The sequence below is a fragment of the Elephas maximus genome, chromosome 22 (genome assembly GCF_024166365.1).
Source record: "Elephas maximus indicus isolate mEleMax1 chromosome 22, mEleMax1 primary haplotype, whole genome shotgun sequence".
NCBI lineage: Eukaryota > Metazoa > Chordata > Mammalia > Proboscidea > Elephantidae > Elephas > Elephas maximus.
Genome location: NC_064840.1, coordinates 52,602,000 through 52,615,250, shown reverse-complemented (window position 1 = coordinate 52,615,250; position 13,251 = coordinate 52,602,000). Strand labels below are relative to the sequence as shown.

Genomic DNA, 13,251 nt, shown 5'->3' with positions numbered 1-13,251 from the left:
GTTGGCTAACCAGCTTTGTGTTGCTTCTCCTGTTTTCACTGGATTATTCTCTTTGATTTAAGCCCAGCTGAAGGCTTTAAAAACCAAACCCATTGCCGTGGAATCAATTTTGTCTCATAGCGACCTTATAGGACAGAGTAGAATTGCCCTGTAAGGTTTCCAAGGAGCAGCTCGTGGATTCAAACTAATGATCTTTTGGTTAGCGGCGGAGCTCTTAACCACTGCACCACCAGGGCTCCAGCTGAAGGCTTTAGACTATAAATGAATTTTGAAGCTAGATGAGACCCCATCACAGAAACTGTAAGATAATTATGCTGGTCAAGGGTCAGAAGACTTTCCAAAAGACAAGGAAATGTGGAAAGAATGTCTTAAGGAGTTTGTTGAGACAGTGGGTAAATACTGATGAGTATTTACTATGTGCGGAACACTTTAAGAGCAGGCAGAGGTATAAGACACAGAAGCCTTGCCTTCAGGGAGTTCACAGTCTAGTGGAAGAGATGAGTGCTTAACCAACAATTATATTATCACGTAGAATGTGATGAGGTGCAGCCACTCCATATGGACAGTATGTGTGGGATGACTGGGAGGTGCTACTTCCATAAGGGTCACAGCCCCTACAACCTTACTTTAAAAGGAGATGAGATTGCCTGGGCAGCCGAAAGAGGAGTGTTTCAAGGTCTCTGATTCAGTGTTATCGCCTCCTTTCTCCTTGTAATAGCCTTCTAAGCACTCTTCCTGCCTTTGTGTCCCCTCCTCCACATGACTGCCAGATGAATCTTCCTAAAACCCTGCTCAGATGTAATTGACCTGCCTGCAAAAAAAAAAAAAAAAAAACAGACCTCTTAGCCTGGTATTCAAGGCCCCACTCGCTCTCTCATTAATCCAACCTTGCCCCAAACACACTTTGCAGAGTTCCTTCCACAAGAAATGACTTTCCTTCATTTCTAATTGCTGAAATCTGGCCCAGTTCTTCAAGGTTCAGTTCAGGTGTCACCTCCTCAGTAGAACCTTCCTGTTCCAACTTGTTAGGAGTGACCCCTCGCTCCCCGAGAGGTCACTTTTCCAGCTCCCCTGTGGTATCACAATACTACCTGGTAGTTTAGTTATTCGGTACAATTTTATATTCTCTTCTTGTCCATGGTACGTTTCATGAGCGCTAGGTCTTAGTCATTCTTGTATTGCTTGTGGTGTCTAGCAGTGTCTTGCACATAGTAGACACTCAAAAGATATTTCGTGAATAAGTTAATTAGGGATTAAGTATTCAGTTCTTTGGTGCAGTAAAGCATGAGGTTAGAAAGAGATGTGTGTGGGCCAGAACCCTGGAGAGGGCTTTGTGGAGCTGGTGGCCCTTAGCTGAACCTCCCTGGGGACTGCTAGGATTGAGACAAGGATAGAGGAATAAAGGGCCTTCTGGACAGAGGGGTGGCCCGAGGAGCAAAGACACAGAGGTAGAAATGAGCATATGTGGACAGGCAATATCTGATGGTGCGTTTTTCCCTGCAAACATTTACTCTTCAAGGAAAGAGAAGAAATGCCTTTTTTGGGAGAAGTTTTCAGGAAAAGTGGTTGTTATCAACTCACAGCCAGAGTGTGGAAATGGAAGGAACGCTTGTGGAAAAGGAAGAGGCTTAGGGGTTTGCCATAGCAGAATTAGAATTTTCCAGGGCCCAAGGAAAGAGCCAGTGGAGAAGTGGACAGGAAGGACAAGAGCTAGCCCAAGGATGAGTAGAGGTGCACAGCCTGAGTCTTGGACAAAAGATCAAAGCACATTATAAGTAAGGTACTTTCTTAATATTATGCTAACATCTAGCTAAACCCAGCTTGTCATGGCCTTAAACACAGATTGTCATAGACCATCAGACTGAGAGGGACCTGAAAGCTTTGTCTTTACCATGCTTTCTGTTTGCTTTTGTTATCTGGGGGGCTCTTTGGTTTTTCTATATTATCTCTATTGTGGAGTCCCTGGATGGCGGAAATGGTTCAGCAGCACAGCTGCTAACTCAAAGGTTGGCAGTTCGAACCCACCCAAAGGCACCTCTGAAGACAGGCCTGGCAATCTGCTTCTGAAAGGCCATGGCCTTGAAAACCTTATGGAGCAATTCTCTGCACACATGGGGTCACCATGAGTCAGAATTGACTCAGCGGCAACTAACAACAACCTTTACTGTAGCGTAACCATGTTGTATTGAAATTATCTGTTTCGATGTTTATTTCCACCACCAAAATTCTTAGCTCCTCCAGGACAGAGGAAACCTTGGTGGTGTAGTGATTAAGTGCTATCTATCTATGGCTGCTAACCAAAAAGTCAGCAGTTCGAATCCACCAGGCGCTCCCTGGAAACTCTATGGGGCAGTTCTACTCTGTCCTATTAGGGTCGCTATGAGTTGGGAGTGACTCCACGGCAACAGGTTTTTTTTTTTTGGTTTCTAGGACAGAGGAGGAAACCCTGGTGGCATAGTGGTTAAGTGCTACGGCTGCTAGCCCAAGGGTCGGCAGTTCAAATCCACCAGGCGCTCCTTGGAAACTCTCTGGGGCAGTTCTACTCTGTCCTATAGGGTCGCTATGAGTCAGAATGGACTCGACGGCACTGGGTTTGGTTTTGGTTTAGGACAGAGGAGGCAGTGGTGGTTCAGTGATAGAATTCTCACCTTCCACACGGAAGACCCAGGTTCGATTCCTGGCCAGTGCACCTCATGCGCAGCCACCACCCGTCTGTCAGTGGAGGCTTGCATTAGCTATGATGGTGAACAGGTTTCAGCAGAGCTTCCGGACTAAGCCAGAATAGGAAGAGAGGGCTGGCTATCTACTCCCCAAAGCCAGCCTATGAATCACAATGGTTTGATCCACAACCAATCACAGGGGTGCAGGACCGGCAGTGTTTTATTCCGTTGCGCAGGGGGTCTCCATGAGTTGGGGATGACTTGATGGCAGCTAACAACTGCTGGTACAGGGACTGTCGAATCCTGGCATGTAGCAGAAGCACCGCATTTCCAGCAGGAGAGGGGCCAGGGGACTGTGGGCAAGATACAGAGGCAATTTGTATGTGTCCTGGAGAAAATGTGTTACTCTGCCCTTTGAACACCCTGGAGCAGAGCGCCTCCTCCAGGGCCTAGAGCTGAGCCTGGGATGCCTGTGAGTGAAAGCTAAGTGGCTGGGGCAGCAGGTCTGCGTCATTGTGGGTGGCTACTGCATGGGTTGTCTCTGCTCTCTTCACAGCGGGAGCCCAGCATTGACCTGCTGGAGGCCTTTGTGGAGCACTGGAAGGGCATCACTCACTACTACATCGAAAGCACAGGTAGGGCTTGAGCCCCCCTCACCAGGGGCCCTGAAGGAATTGGGGGGAAGGTGTAAGCAGTTTCTCCACCCAGCTCAGAGATGCTGCTGCCCAGGAGTCAGAGTTGGGGCTGAGTTCATGGAGACAGGGAAGGAGACAGGAATCAGGCAGATCTAGAGCCTCAGCTACCTCTGTTTCTGCCCTTTAGTTGCTGGTCTCACCTGGCCCCACCCTCACTTTTTGGGAGAGAAGCTACGAGAGGTGGGACTGGGGACCTGGAGGCTGGGTGTTTCACTGGGCAAACTCTGCATGGCAGCCTAAGGGGTGAGCTTCACTCACCCCCAGCTCCCACTGGGTAGAGGGTCCACGCCTTTGGTCCCCAAGTGCTTGTGCCAGGGTTTACTGATTAAGAGAAAAGAAAGGTATCAAATTCTCCTCTCCCCTTAGCCAATGTAGAGGATATTTCCCAAGTCTATTTCCCAAGTCAAGATTCGGGGTAGGAGGAAAATAAAAACCAAGGCATATACCTGCCCAGGTCAGTCTTCCCAAGCTGACACCCAGAGAGCCAAAGTCTTAGGGTCAGCTGGGCCCTTCAGGATCATACTCTGAGTGAGCAGAATCTGATGAGCTGCTTTGTTGTCAATATGCTGGTATTGGTGGATACAAACTGGTTGCCAAGTCACCTCGTCCTGTGTCCCTAGCTTTCCACCTCCTGGAGTTCAGACAGAAGTTTGGTTCCAGCCTACACCTTTTCTAAAGGCTTTATTTTTAGCCTGAGTCAGTCCAAGAAAATTAAAAAGTGGTCTTTGGACACTGAGGAACCCTTTAGAGTTCCCATAGACGAGGAGTTCTCAGCCTCAGCACTACTGATGTTTGGGGTCGGGTATCTCTGTTGTGGGGACTGTCCTGTGCACTGTAGGATGTTTAGCAGCAACTCTACCCTACATGTCAGTAGTACCACCCTCAGTTGTGACAACCATAAATGTCTCCAGACGTTGCCAGATGTTCCCTGAGGGGAAAAACCACCCCCAGTTGAGAACCACTGCATAGACTGAAGAACTCTGAAGAAGATCCCTTTACAGAGCCCTAGTCCACCAGGAGAGCAGAGAGAAATCCAGAACTGACTCAGACTCTACCTGGGCCTTCACCTGGACTCAGTTCTCTACCTTCCAGAATGATCCCTAGGACCAGAGGAATCAGGAGTGGGTGAGGCAGGCTGCCTTGCTAAAGATTCTATGCCTTAAAAAGAAGCTAGGGGGTGCTCCAAGGCCAATCCCAGAGTACTGAAACTTTTTTTTTTTTCTTTAAACACTCTATCCTCTGAGACTCCTGGTCTGGGTGGCTAAAAAAAGCCCCACTAACTAGCTCCTGCCATCAGGGCCTGCACAAGGGAGCAGCTTCAAGGCGGAATGAATGGCAGAACACACATTCTTTTTCTGCTTTATAAAATCAGAGTATTATCTCTAGGACATAAACAGGTTCTAGGAGGTTCTCTCTCAAGAAGGTGCTAGAATATAGCTTCTAAATTAGATGACGGAGACCGTGAGTCCGTGGCTTCTTACTCAGGCCCAAAGCTGTCAGGCAACCCTAGCTGTCCTTCTGAAGGATCACAGCATGTCCTGTCCCAGGACTTGGAGAAAAATGATGCTACCTGGTCTTTCTGATAAAGTGCTAGGGGCATGCACATTTTGTCAGTCTGAGGGCTATATCCTGGCCACATCCAACAGGTCTTTTGTCTTTTTAAATACAGAGGCCTTTACCATAAACTTCCATTTCCTCTGGTCTTTGTTTGAAGCAAACTTCGTTTCCTCAGTATATTTGTCTGCTCCTGGTTGCCCTCAGCCCTCTGGGCCCCAGGGCTTGACCCCATCTCTCAGACACGACTCCCTCCTCTGCTTTGGCAGGAGTGTGGGTCTTTTCAGGAGGAGGGTCCCTCTTCACCCCGCTCATCCTTTTTTTCCGGAATCTCGGTTTAGATGAAAACACCCCAGCCAAGAGAACAGACATTCCCTGGCGGCTGAAGCAAATGCTGGACATCCTGGTGTATGAGGAGAAGCAGCAGGGGGCCGCCGGCGAGGCTGGGCCCTGCCTGGAGTACCTGCTGCAGCACAAGATCCTGGAGACCCTGTGCACGCTGGGCAAAGCCGAGGTGGGCAGGGCCTATGCCCAGACCCCAGAGTGCCTCCGAGCACCCGGCAACTTTCTGCCAGGGACAGGGCCTCAGGAGGCACCAGGGCACTGCTGGCAGCAGCCTGGAGTAAAAACCCCTGGATTCCAGTCTCTTCTACCTGTGTTCCTCCCAGTCCTGACCTGAGGGTGGGGGGCAGAACAGGGGACTGGTACTGCAGCTTTCTCAGACGATTCCACCAGCCCTGGGGACTCTGGCCCTTGTTTATGTACTTGGGTGTCTTCTCACTGTCAGCATTCATTCAGCAAAGATATACTGAGCCTCAGCCATGTGCCAGGTGCTGTTCTAGATGCTGGGAATACAGCAGTCATTGAAATGGACAAAAATTCCGGCTCCCACAGAGCTTACATTCTAGTGGGGGAGAGAGAGAAGAATCTAATGAACTCATATAAGAGGTTCAATAATGACAAAGTTATGGGGGTGAGGGGGAAATAAAGCAGCGGAGGGGGAGAGGAAGCGCAGGGGAGGTCAGTCTCAAACAGCGTAGTGAGGGAAGAAAGCCTTGTGCAAACGGTGCCCTTGGAGCAGTGACCAAGGTGGGAAATGGGCTGGACACAGCTGCCATCTTCTGACAAGGTGCCCTGTTCCCTGACGTTAGTACCCCCCAGGCATGCGGCAACAGGTGTTCCAGTTCTTCAGCAAGGTTCTGGCCCAGGTGCAACACCCCCTCCTGCATTACCTCAACGTCCACAGGCCTGTGCAGGTGAGGGGCCAAGAAGCCAAGGGGTGCCTGAGGTGAGGGCTGGGGGCAAATGGCCCTCTCTCTTCCCTGCCACCCCATTCCTTTCTGTTTCTACCCTGCTCCCCTTCCAGAAACTTCTCCGACTTGGTGGGACAGTCCCTGGATCCCTCACAGAAAAGGAGGAGGTGCAGTTCACTACCGTCCTCTGCTCCAAGATCCAGCAGGATCCAGCCCTGCTCACCTACATCCTGGAAGTGAGCACTTCTGTGGGGAACAGGCATGGGAGGGCCCAGAACCCCAGGGGGAAGCCCTCTTGGCCCTTCTGAGGAAACAGGAGAGAGCAGGTGCCCAGAGAGGTATTCAAGTAGTTTCCTCTCCCACTTGGTGCAGAGGCCCTGACCTCCAGCACATCCTGCATTCTCAAGGGGAGATCATGAGGAATGGTCTCTACCATAGCCTGGCCTCATCGGACCTTCTCTACAGGGTAAAAAGATTATAGGCAAGAAGACAACATCCAGAGAATCCATCACCCTGCCTAAAGAGGCACCCAGCCACAAGGAGGCTCCTGACAGGGAGTCCAGACTTGACGGGGAGCCCGGTGCGGCCCAGGCCTCAAACGCCCAGCAGCCTGCTGAGACTGAGAACCCAGATGGTGGGATTGGAGAGAGCAACCTGATTACTTCCCTGATCGGGCTGTGCAAGAGCAAGGTGCTGGCTGCACAGATGGAGTGGGCAGAGAATTGGAAAGGGGTAGGGTGAATTATGGGGAGGCGGTTTGGGGTTCAGATGCATGCCCCTGAAGTCATATTCCCATCCCTTAGAAAAGCCGCGTGGCCCTGAAGGCCCAGGAGAATCTGCTGCTCCTGGTAAGCGTGGCTTCCCAGGCAGCTGCCAGCTACCTGGTACAGAGCAGCCCCTGTTGCCTTGCAATCACTGAGCACCTTTGCCAGCTGTACCAGTCCATGCCTGCCTTCCTTGACCCTGCAGACATTGCTGCTTTAGAGGGCATCAGCTGGAGGTAAGTCCTTGGCCAGGGAAGGCTAGCAGACATCTTCAGTGGCTAAAAGCCTTGCCTATATTTCTGGTAGATGGCTCCTCTTGTATTCCAAGTGGGATGGGGACCTCTGCTGGCCACCCTCTTCCCAAGGTTCTGGCTGTTCCCCAAGGGCCTTCTCACCCTCAAGGGAGGCATCACTTTTGCTGTCTCTGACCACAAAGCCCCAAATCAAACTGGCCCTCCAGCAACAGAGATTTGAAGGGAGAGGAGAGAGGGCCCAGCTCCCATAACAGTTTTGAGGAAGACCTAGCAGCTCTTCTTTCCCTCCCCAGACTTGGCTCCCTCCTCTCCCTTCAGGTTACCCAGTGCCCCATCTGATGAGGCTTCCTTCCCTGGCAAAGAGGCCTTGGCTGCCTTCTTGGGCTGGTTTGATTACTGCGACCACCTCATCATGGAGGCACACACGGTGAGGAAGAACAGCACAGATGGGGGTTTCGGTGCAGTAGGTGCTCTCCCCAGCTTCATGCCCTTCCCTTCATTGTCTCCATTTCAAGGACCGAGTGGAGCAGGTGCCTGGAAACCTGGGATCTGTCAGGAGCCTAGCATGGCTCTGTGTTGTTGTGAGTTGTCGTCAAGTCGATTCTGACTTATGGCGACCACATGTGTATAGAGTAGAACTGCTCCATAGGGTCTTTATGACCGTGACCTTTCAGAAGCAGATCTCCAGGCCTGTCTTCTGAGGCATCTCTGGGTGGGTTTGTAGTTGAGGGCATAACTATTTGCACCACCTAGGGATCTTCTGCCCGTTGTGTTAGGTGCTGTGCAAGGATATAATTCTTTTTCAGCGGGTAATGGTCAGTGACTGTAAAACATGTTTAAGACATGCTCTTTTGTGCCCAGGTTGTTGCAGATGCCTTGGCAAAGGCTGTGGCTGAGAAGTTATTTGTGGAGACTCTGCAGCCCCAGCTCTTGCACGTGTAAGTGTATGTCCATTTCCCTTGGACATGGCCATGGTCTGGATCAAACCACCCACTCCACCAAGCCCCTTCTTGTCCCTAATGCCAGGAACCTCCTTGGCCAGAGTCACATGTATGGACCCCACTGGTTAATGTTTGCCAAGATGCTCACCTTACAGGCACATAGCTCTGAGCCACATAGGCTAAACAAAGGCCTCCCACTCTTGGACTTCAGGACCTCACTAGGGATGGGAAATGAGCAGAGAGATAATAGCCAAGATGTAAGGAAACCGAGGAAGAGGGTTTTACCACCCCCCTGCTCATTCAGGAAATCCTGGTGGCATAGTGGTGAAGAGCTACAGCTGCTGACCAAAAGGTCAGCAGTTTGAATCCACCAGGTGCTCCTTGGAAACCCTATGGGGCAATTCTACTCTGTCCTTTAGGGTTGCTGTGACTCGGAATCAACTTGATGGCAACAGGTTTGGTTTTGGTTGGTTTACGCTCATTCACTCCCTGCTTCTCCTCTGCTCATCCACCTGGCTGTGAGCACCGAGGCCTAGCTAAAGTATGCTCTTGCTATAGGTGTGAGCAGAGCATCCTGACCTCCACCGCCCTGCTGACGGCCATGCTGCGCCAGCTTCGGTCCCCTATTCTGCTGCGTGAGGCCGTGACTTTTCTCCTGGGCACAGAGCGGCAGCCTGAGGCCCCTGAGGACAGCCCCCGTACCCTGTGTGCCCACCTCATTGGGCACTGTGACCACCTCTCTGATGAGGTAAGGTAGGCGGGGCCATCAGCTCCACTTGCTCCTTTCCTTCCAGATCCTGCCTCTCATCCTTGCCAAAGGGGTTTCCTGATCACTCCTTCCCATTTTCAGTAGCTTTCCCAGGAAATTTTCTCTGTCTTTGAGGCATTGAACCCCCCAAAACAGTAAAGTCACGAATGACAGCAAACTGCTTACGTCATGCGGCAATTTTCTGTGATGGCATACTTTTACAGCATGTTATATTTTGCAAATCTCATTTATGTTCACTTGGCTTGTTTGAGGCTGACAACCACTCTGTGAAGTAGGTGAAGCTGATACTCCTATTTTACAGACATGAAAACTGAGGCGCAGAGAAGCCAACTAGCTTGCCCAGTATCACACATGAAATTAGTAACAGGACATGGACCACTCAAACTTCCTGGTTCCTAGGCCAGCACCCATCCACTCTCCCCAGAACCTGCTGCCTTGGTCCCCGGCCAGGGGAGCCACCTCCTTAGAAGACGTTTCTTATCTGAGCAATTCCAAGGCACCCCTTGAAGCTGCGTTGGTGTTGGATGCCTCGGTTTCCCTGGAGCGGGGAAGGGGCCATTCTGTTGACCCCTTTCTGGCCCCAGATCAGCATCGTCTCCCTGCGGCTGTTTGAGGAGCTGCTCCAGAAGCCGCACGAGTGGGTCATCTACAGCCTGATCCTGCGCAACCTTGAGGGCCGCCTCTACGTGGCCCGGGGCTCGCCCGAGCCTGAGAACTATGAGGACACCCTGTAAGTGCAAGTAGGCACCTCTGGGAGGCCTCGGGCTGTTCAGGACCCACCCCAGCCCTCAGCACACCCACACTCATTCTTCCATGGGTGTGTGCTTCGTCTGCCCTGGCCACAGGGATCTGGAGGAAGACCCCTACTTCACTGACGGCTTCCTCGATTCCGGCTTTCAACCCTCCTCAAAGCCTCCCCCAGTTCCTGCCACCAACTCAGATGGCAAAACAGCAGTGACTGAGATCGTCAACAGGTGGGAAATAGGGTAGGAAATTGAGCTACTTGGAGTTTTGTTCTGTCTCTGGCTATAACCCTAATGGGGTCCAGCCAGGGCGGGAGTGCTTCCTCAGGGCTGGAGATCCCATAGACCCAGGCTTGGGGAAAGTAGGGCGAGCCCAGGTGGAGCACCCCCATACCTAGGCTAATGTCTCTCAGTTTCCTCTGCCTGGTTCCTGAGGAAGCCAAGACATCAGCTTTCCTGGAGGAGACTGGCTATGACACCTACGTCCATGATGCATACGGACTGGTAAGCGTCTAGGACTGGTAAGCATCTAGGCCTCTGCCAGCACCCACCTCTCATCCCTCAACACGTTGGTTTGATAAACTCTACATTCCCCCTCTTTGATCACTATCTCTGGCCCCAGGTGTTCCCAGCTCTGGCCAAAAGCTCCAAGCCCGTCCTTCCTGGGTGGTGTCCCTTGGTCTGCTGGCCTCTCCTGACCACTGGGCCCAGTTCCTCAACTCTCCCCCTCTCCTGTTTCAGTTCCAGGAGTGCAGCGCCCGAGTCGCCCCCTGGGGTTGGCCCCTGGGCCCCACACCCCTGGATCCCCACGAGCCCGAAAGGCCTTTCTTTGAGGGTCACTTCTTCCAAGTGCTCTTTGACCGGATGTCCCGGATTTTGGATCAGGTAGCCAACGGGACTGGGCCCCGACAACAGGGCAAGGACCCATAGGAGAACTCCAGCCTCGTGCCCTCTTAAGTACCTCAGGAGAGGGGCTGCTTCTTGGGGTCGACTCCTGTTCAGGTCTTAGGTTCCACAACAGCCCCTCCCCCCCATCCCAACTTTCCCTGGGCGAGAAGCCCCATCTTGCCTCTGCTCTACACGTCCTAACATGTTCTGGCCCTCAGTCCCAGGGAATACATGACACATACATCACGTGAGCCTCCCACCCCACACACGTTCACACTGGCCAGGCGCCTTGCTGGGGGAGTGACAAATGCTCACCAGCCCTGCCAGCCCTCAGCTTTGTCCACCATGTTCCCTATAGCCATACAGCCTGAACCTGCAAGTGACCTCAGTCCTGTCCCGGCTCGCCCTCTTCCCCCACCCCCATATCCATGAGTATCTCCTGGATCCCTACATCAACCTGGCCCCTGGCTGTAGGAGCCTGTTCTCTGTGCTTGTCAGGGTAAGTCTGCCTGGGCCCTGTGGGTGGGGAGTAGGAAGAAAGGGGAATAAACAAAAGGCAGACTGCACTGAAGGCATCTAGGACAGGGTGGTTGGGGGCTGGAAGAGTGGGCACCCTTGCCCTGCATGGGGAAAGCCCAGATACACACACACAAACACACCCATGACACAGCAGAGTCAGGGGGCCCTGCTAGAGTGTCACTGGCACCTGGTACCCTGAGAGAGGCCTCAGTGGCCTGGTTCCCCCATCTCAGTCTTCCCTTGGTCCCACTCTAGGTAATTGGAGACTTGATGCAGAGAATTCAGAGGGTACCCCAGTTCCCAGGCAAACTGCTCCTGGTGCGAAAGCAGCTAATGGGTCAGGTCCCTGGGGAACAGTAAGTATCCAGGGGAAGTGGGTGCCCAAGGAAGTGCCTTGAGGGTGGAAGGTGGAGCGCTGTAGGTTGTGGGAGGTGCCAGACATGGAGAGCATATGACAGCCTGTTGCCCTCTGTCTTCCACCTCTGGTTATGCCATATGGACACCAGGATGTCACTCTGGGCACACATCCACTTCCTCTCAGTCATGACACCCATGCTGTCTCCCTCCAGGCTGGACCATCAGACCCTCCTTCAAGGTGTGGTAGTACTTGAGGAATTCTGCAAGGAGCTGGCCGCCATTGCTTTTGTTAAGTTTCCCCCACATGGTCCTCACCTGAACCTCTCCCCACCCCCATAAGGGCATGTCTGAGCCAGAAGGATGACGGGTGGAGAGATTCCTGTCCATACTTCTGCCCAAGAGCTGCCTCCTGCCTGGCATTCCTGCCACCACTCTCCTCCCAGGAGTTGGGGGCTGGGCTTGCCTCCTCTGTATCCCAGGGACCTCTGCCTCTGCCAAAGCCTGGGCTTCAGCTCCCAGGTTAACTAAGAAGACCTTGGCTTGTTGACCAGACCGGACTGGGTTTCAGGGAGTAGCCCTCAGAGGCACCAGATGCCACAGGAGCTAAAGAGATGGCTTCCCAGGCAGCACGGTGTCCTCGGGGCCTTCTCAGAGGAGCTGAGTGATGGCCAGATGAGCACCCGGACCCCAACCTCATGTTTTCTGCACATATCACCCTTCTGGCCAGGGCCAAGACCTGCAACTCAATTCTGGAGGCAAGAGCGGGAGTGAGCAGATGGCTCCAGAGGCTGCTCAGGAACCTAGGCCAGAGACAGGGGGCACGGGGGCCCTGTTCCTGTCGTATTAGGTACCACAGAAGCTCCTGAGACTTGGCATTTTTCTTCCTTGGCTGGACCCATGGGGAAGGGGCAGTGAAGGAGAGCAGGGGAAGCCCCCTCTGCCTGCTCTGCCCTCCTGGACATGATTGCAAAATTCCCAACCACCTCATGGCAAATGCCCAAAGCGTGCTCCGCACCCAGGCGGGGGTAGCTGCTAATGAGAGCCTTGATGCAACTGCAGCCAGGGCGGGAGAGGGCCTGGGGAGCTGGGGAGCTGGGTGCCAGGCTACAGCTACAGCTGGTTTCTCTCCGGCGCCTTCTGAACCCGTCTCAGCAGGTCCACAACACCTGGGCACAGAGGCTCAGAGACCAGACCTTGCCCTTAGCATTCTGCCCAGCCCCCAGTATTCTCGACAGAATGCCCTTCTAGAGGGGCATGTGAGGCCAGTATCCCACCCGACTAGAGGCCCCCAAGGCCTGGCAGGGAGGGGCTGAGGCACAGGCAGCCAGTTCTGGCGTTGTTCTCCCTGCGTGCCCTCCACGGCTGGGGCTGTCACCCCACCCGCTCCGAATCTGTCTCGACCTGCAGGAACACACAGGCGGCGCCAGGCATTACCTCACGTCAGGACTGCAGCTGCTGGCTTCGCTCCTGGGCAAGGAGGAGCAGGCCAGAGCCCCTTTCGCTTCCTTTTCCTGCCCATGTCGCTTCTAGAAGCCGGGCGCAGGTTGCCAAGAGGTGACATGAAAGAGGAGGAAACTCAATGACCTCTACCTCTCCACGTTCCTCCAAGCTGGGGAGGACTTAGCTGCTGCTCAGAAGAACGCCGTGCATTTGTGCGTGTGCGCGTGTTGGTCTTGGTATGGGACAGGAGAGCAGATCTCAGTGGATGAACTGTCTGGACTCGTAGATTCAGAAAATGCTCAAGGGTCTGGGCGTCACAGGCCCTCCACTCTCGATGCACTTTGGCATTTGCATGGCACCTTCCCTGAGACAGCACAGCAATAAACGGTGTGGTTGCGCGGACACAGTGGCTTT

At 53.1% G+C, this 13,251-nt stretch overlaps 1 protein-coding gene across 1 annotated transcript in view; it reads left to right on the top strand.

The window, feature by feature from the left end:
* FHIP2B (FHF complex subunit HOOK interacting protein 2B) overlaps positions 1-13,251 on the top strand; it is a 15,192-nt gene extending 1,941 nt beyond the window's left edge. The window contains exons 2-17 of the mRNA XM_049865806.1: positions 3,217-3,295; positions 5,251-5,423; positions 6,061-6,165; positions 6,276-6,398; positions 6,628-6,852; positions 6,966-7,162; positions 7,499-7,607; positions 8,042-8,118; positions 8,680-8,869; positions 9,475-9,620; positions 9,736-9,864; positions 10,047-10,137; positions 10,375-10,518; positions 10,880-11,020; positions 11,296-11,396; positions 11,610-13,251. Coding sequence (XP_049721763.1) covers positions 3,217-3,295; positions 5,251-5,423; positions 6,061-6,165; positions 6,276-6,398; positions 6,628-6,852; positions 6,966-7,162; positions 7,499-7,607; positions 8,042-8,118; positions 8,680-8,869; positions 9,475-9,620; positions 9,736-9,864; positions 10,047-10,137; positions 10,375-10,518; positions 10,880-11,020; positions 11,296-11,396; positions 11,610-11,736 — 2,157 coding nt within the window. The 3' untranslated portion in view covers positions 11,737-13,251. The remainder of the gene's footprint in view (positions 1-3,216; positions 3,296-5,250; positions 5,424-6,060; positions 6,166-6,275; positions 6,399-6,627; positions 6,853-6,965; positions 7,163-7,498; positions 7,608-8,041; positions 8,119-8,679; positions 8,870-9,474; positions 9,621-9,735; positions 9,865-10,046; positions 10,138-10,374; positions 10,519-10,879; positions 11,021-11,295; positions 11,397-11,609) is intronic.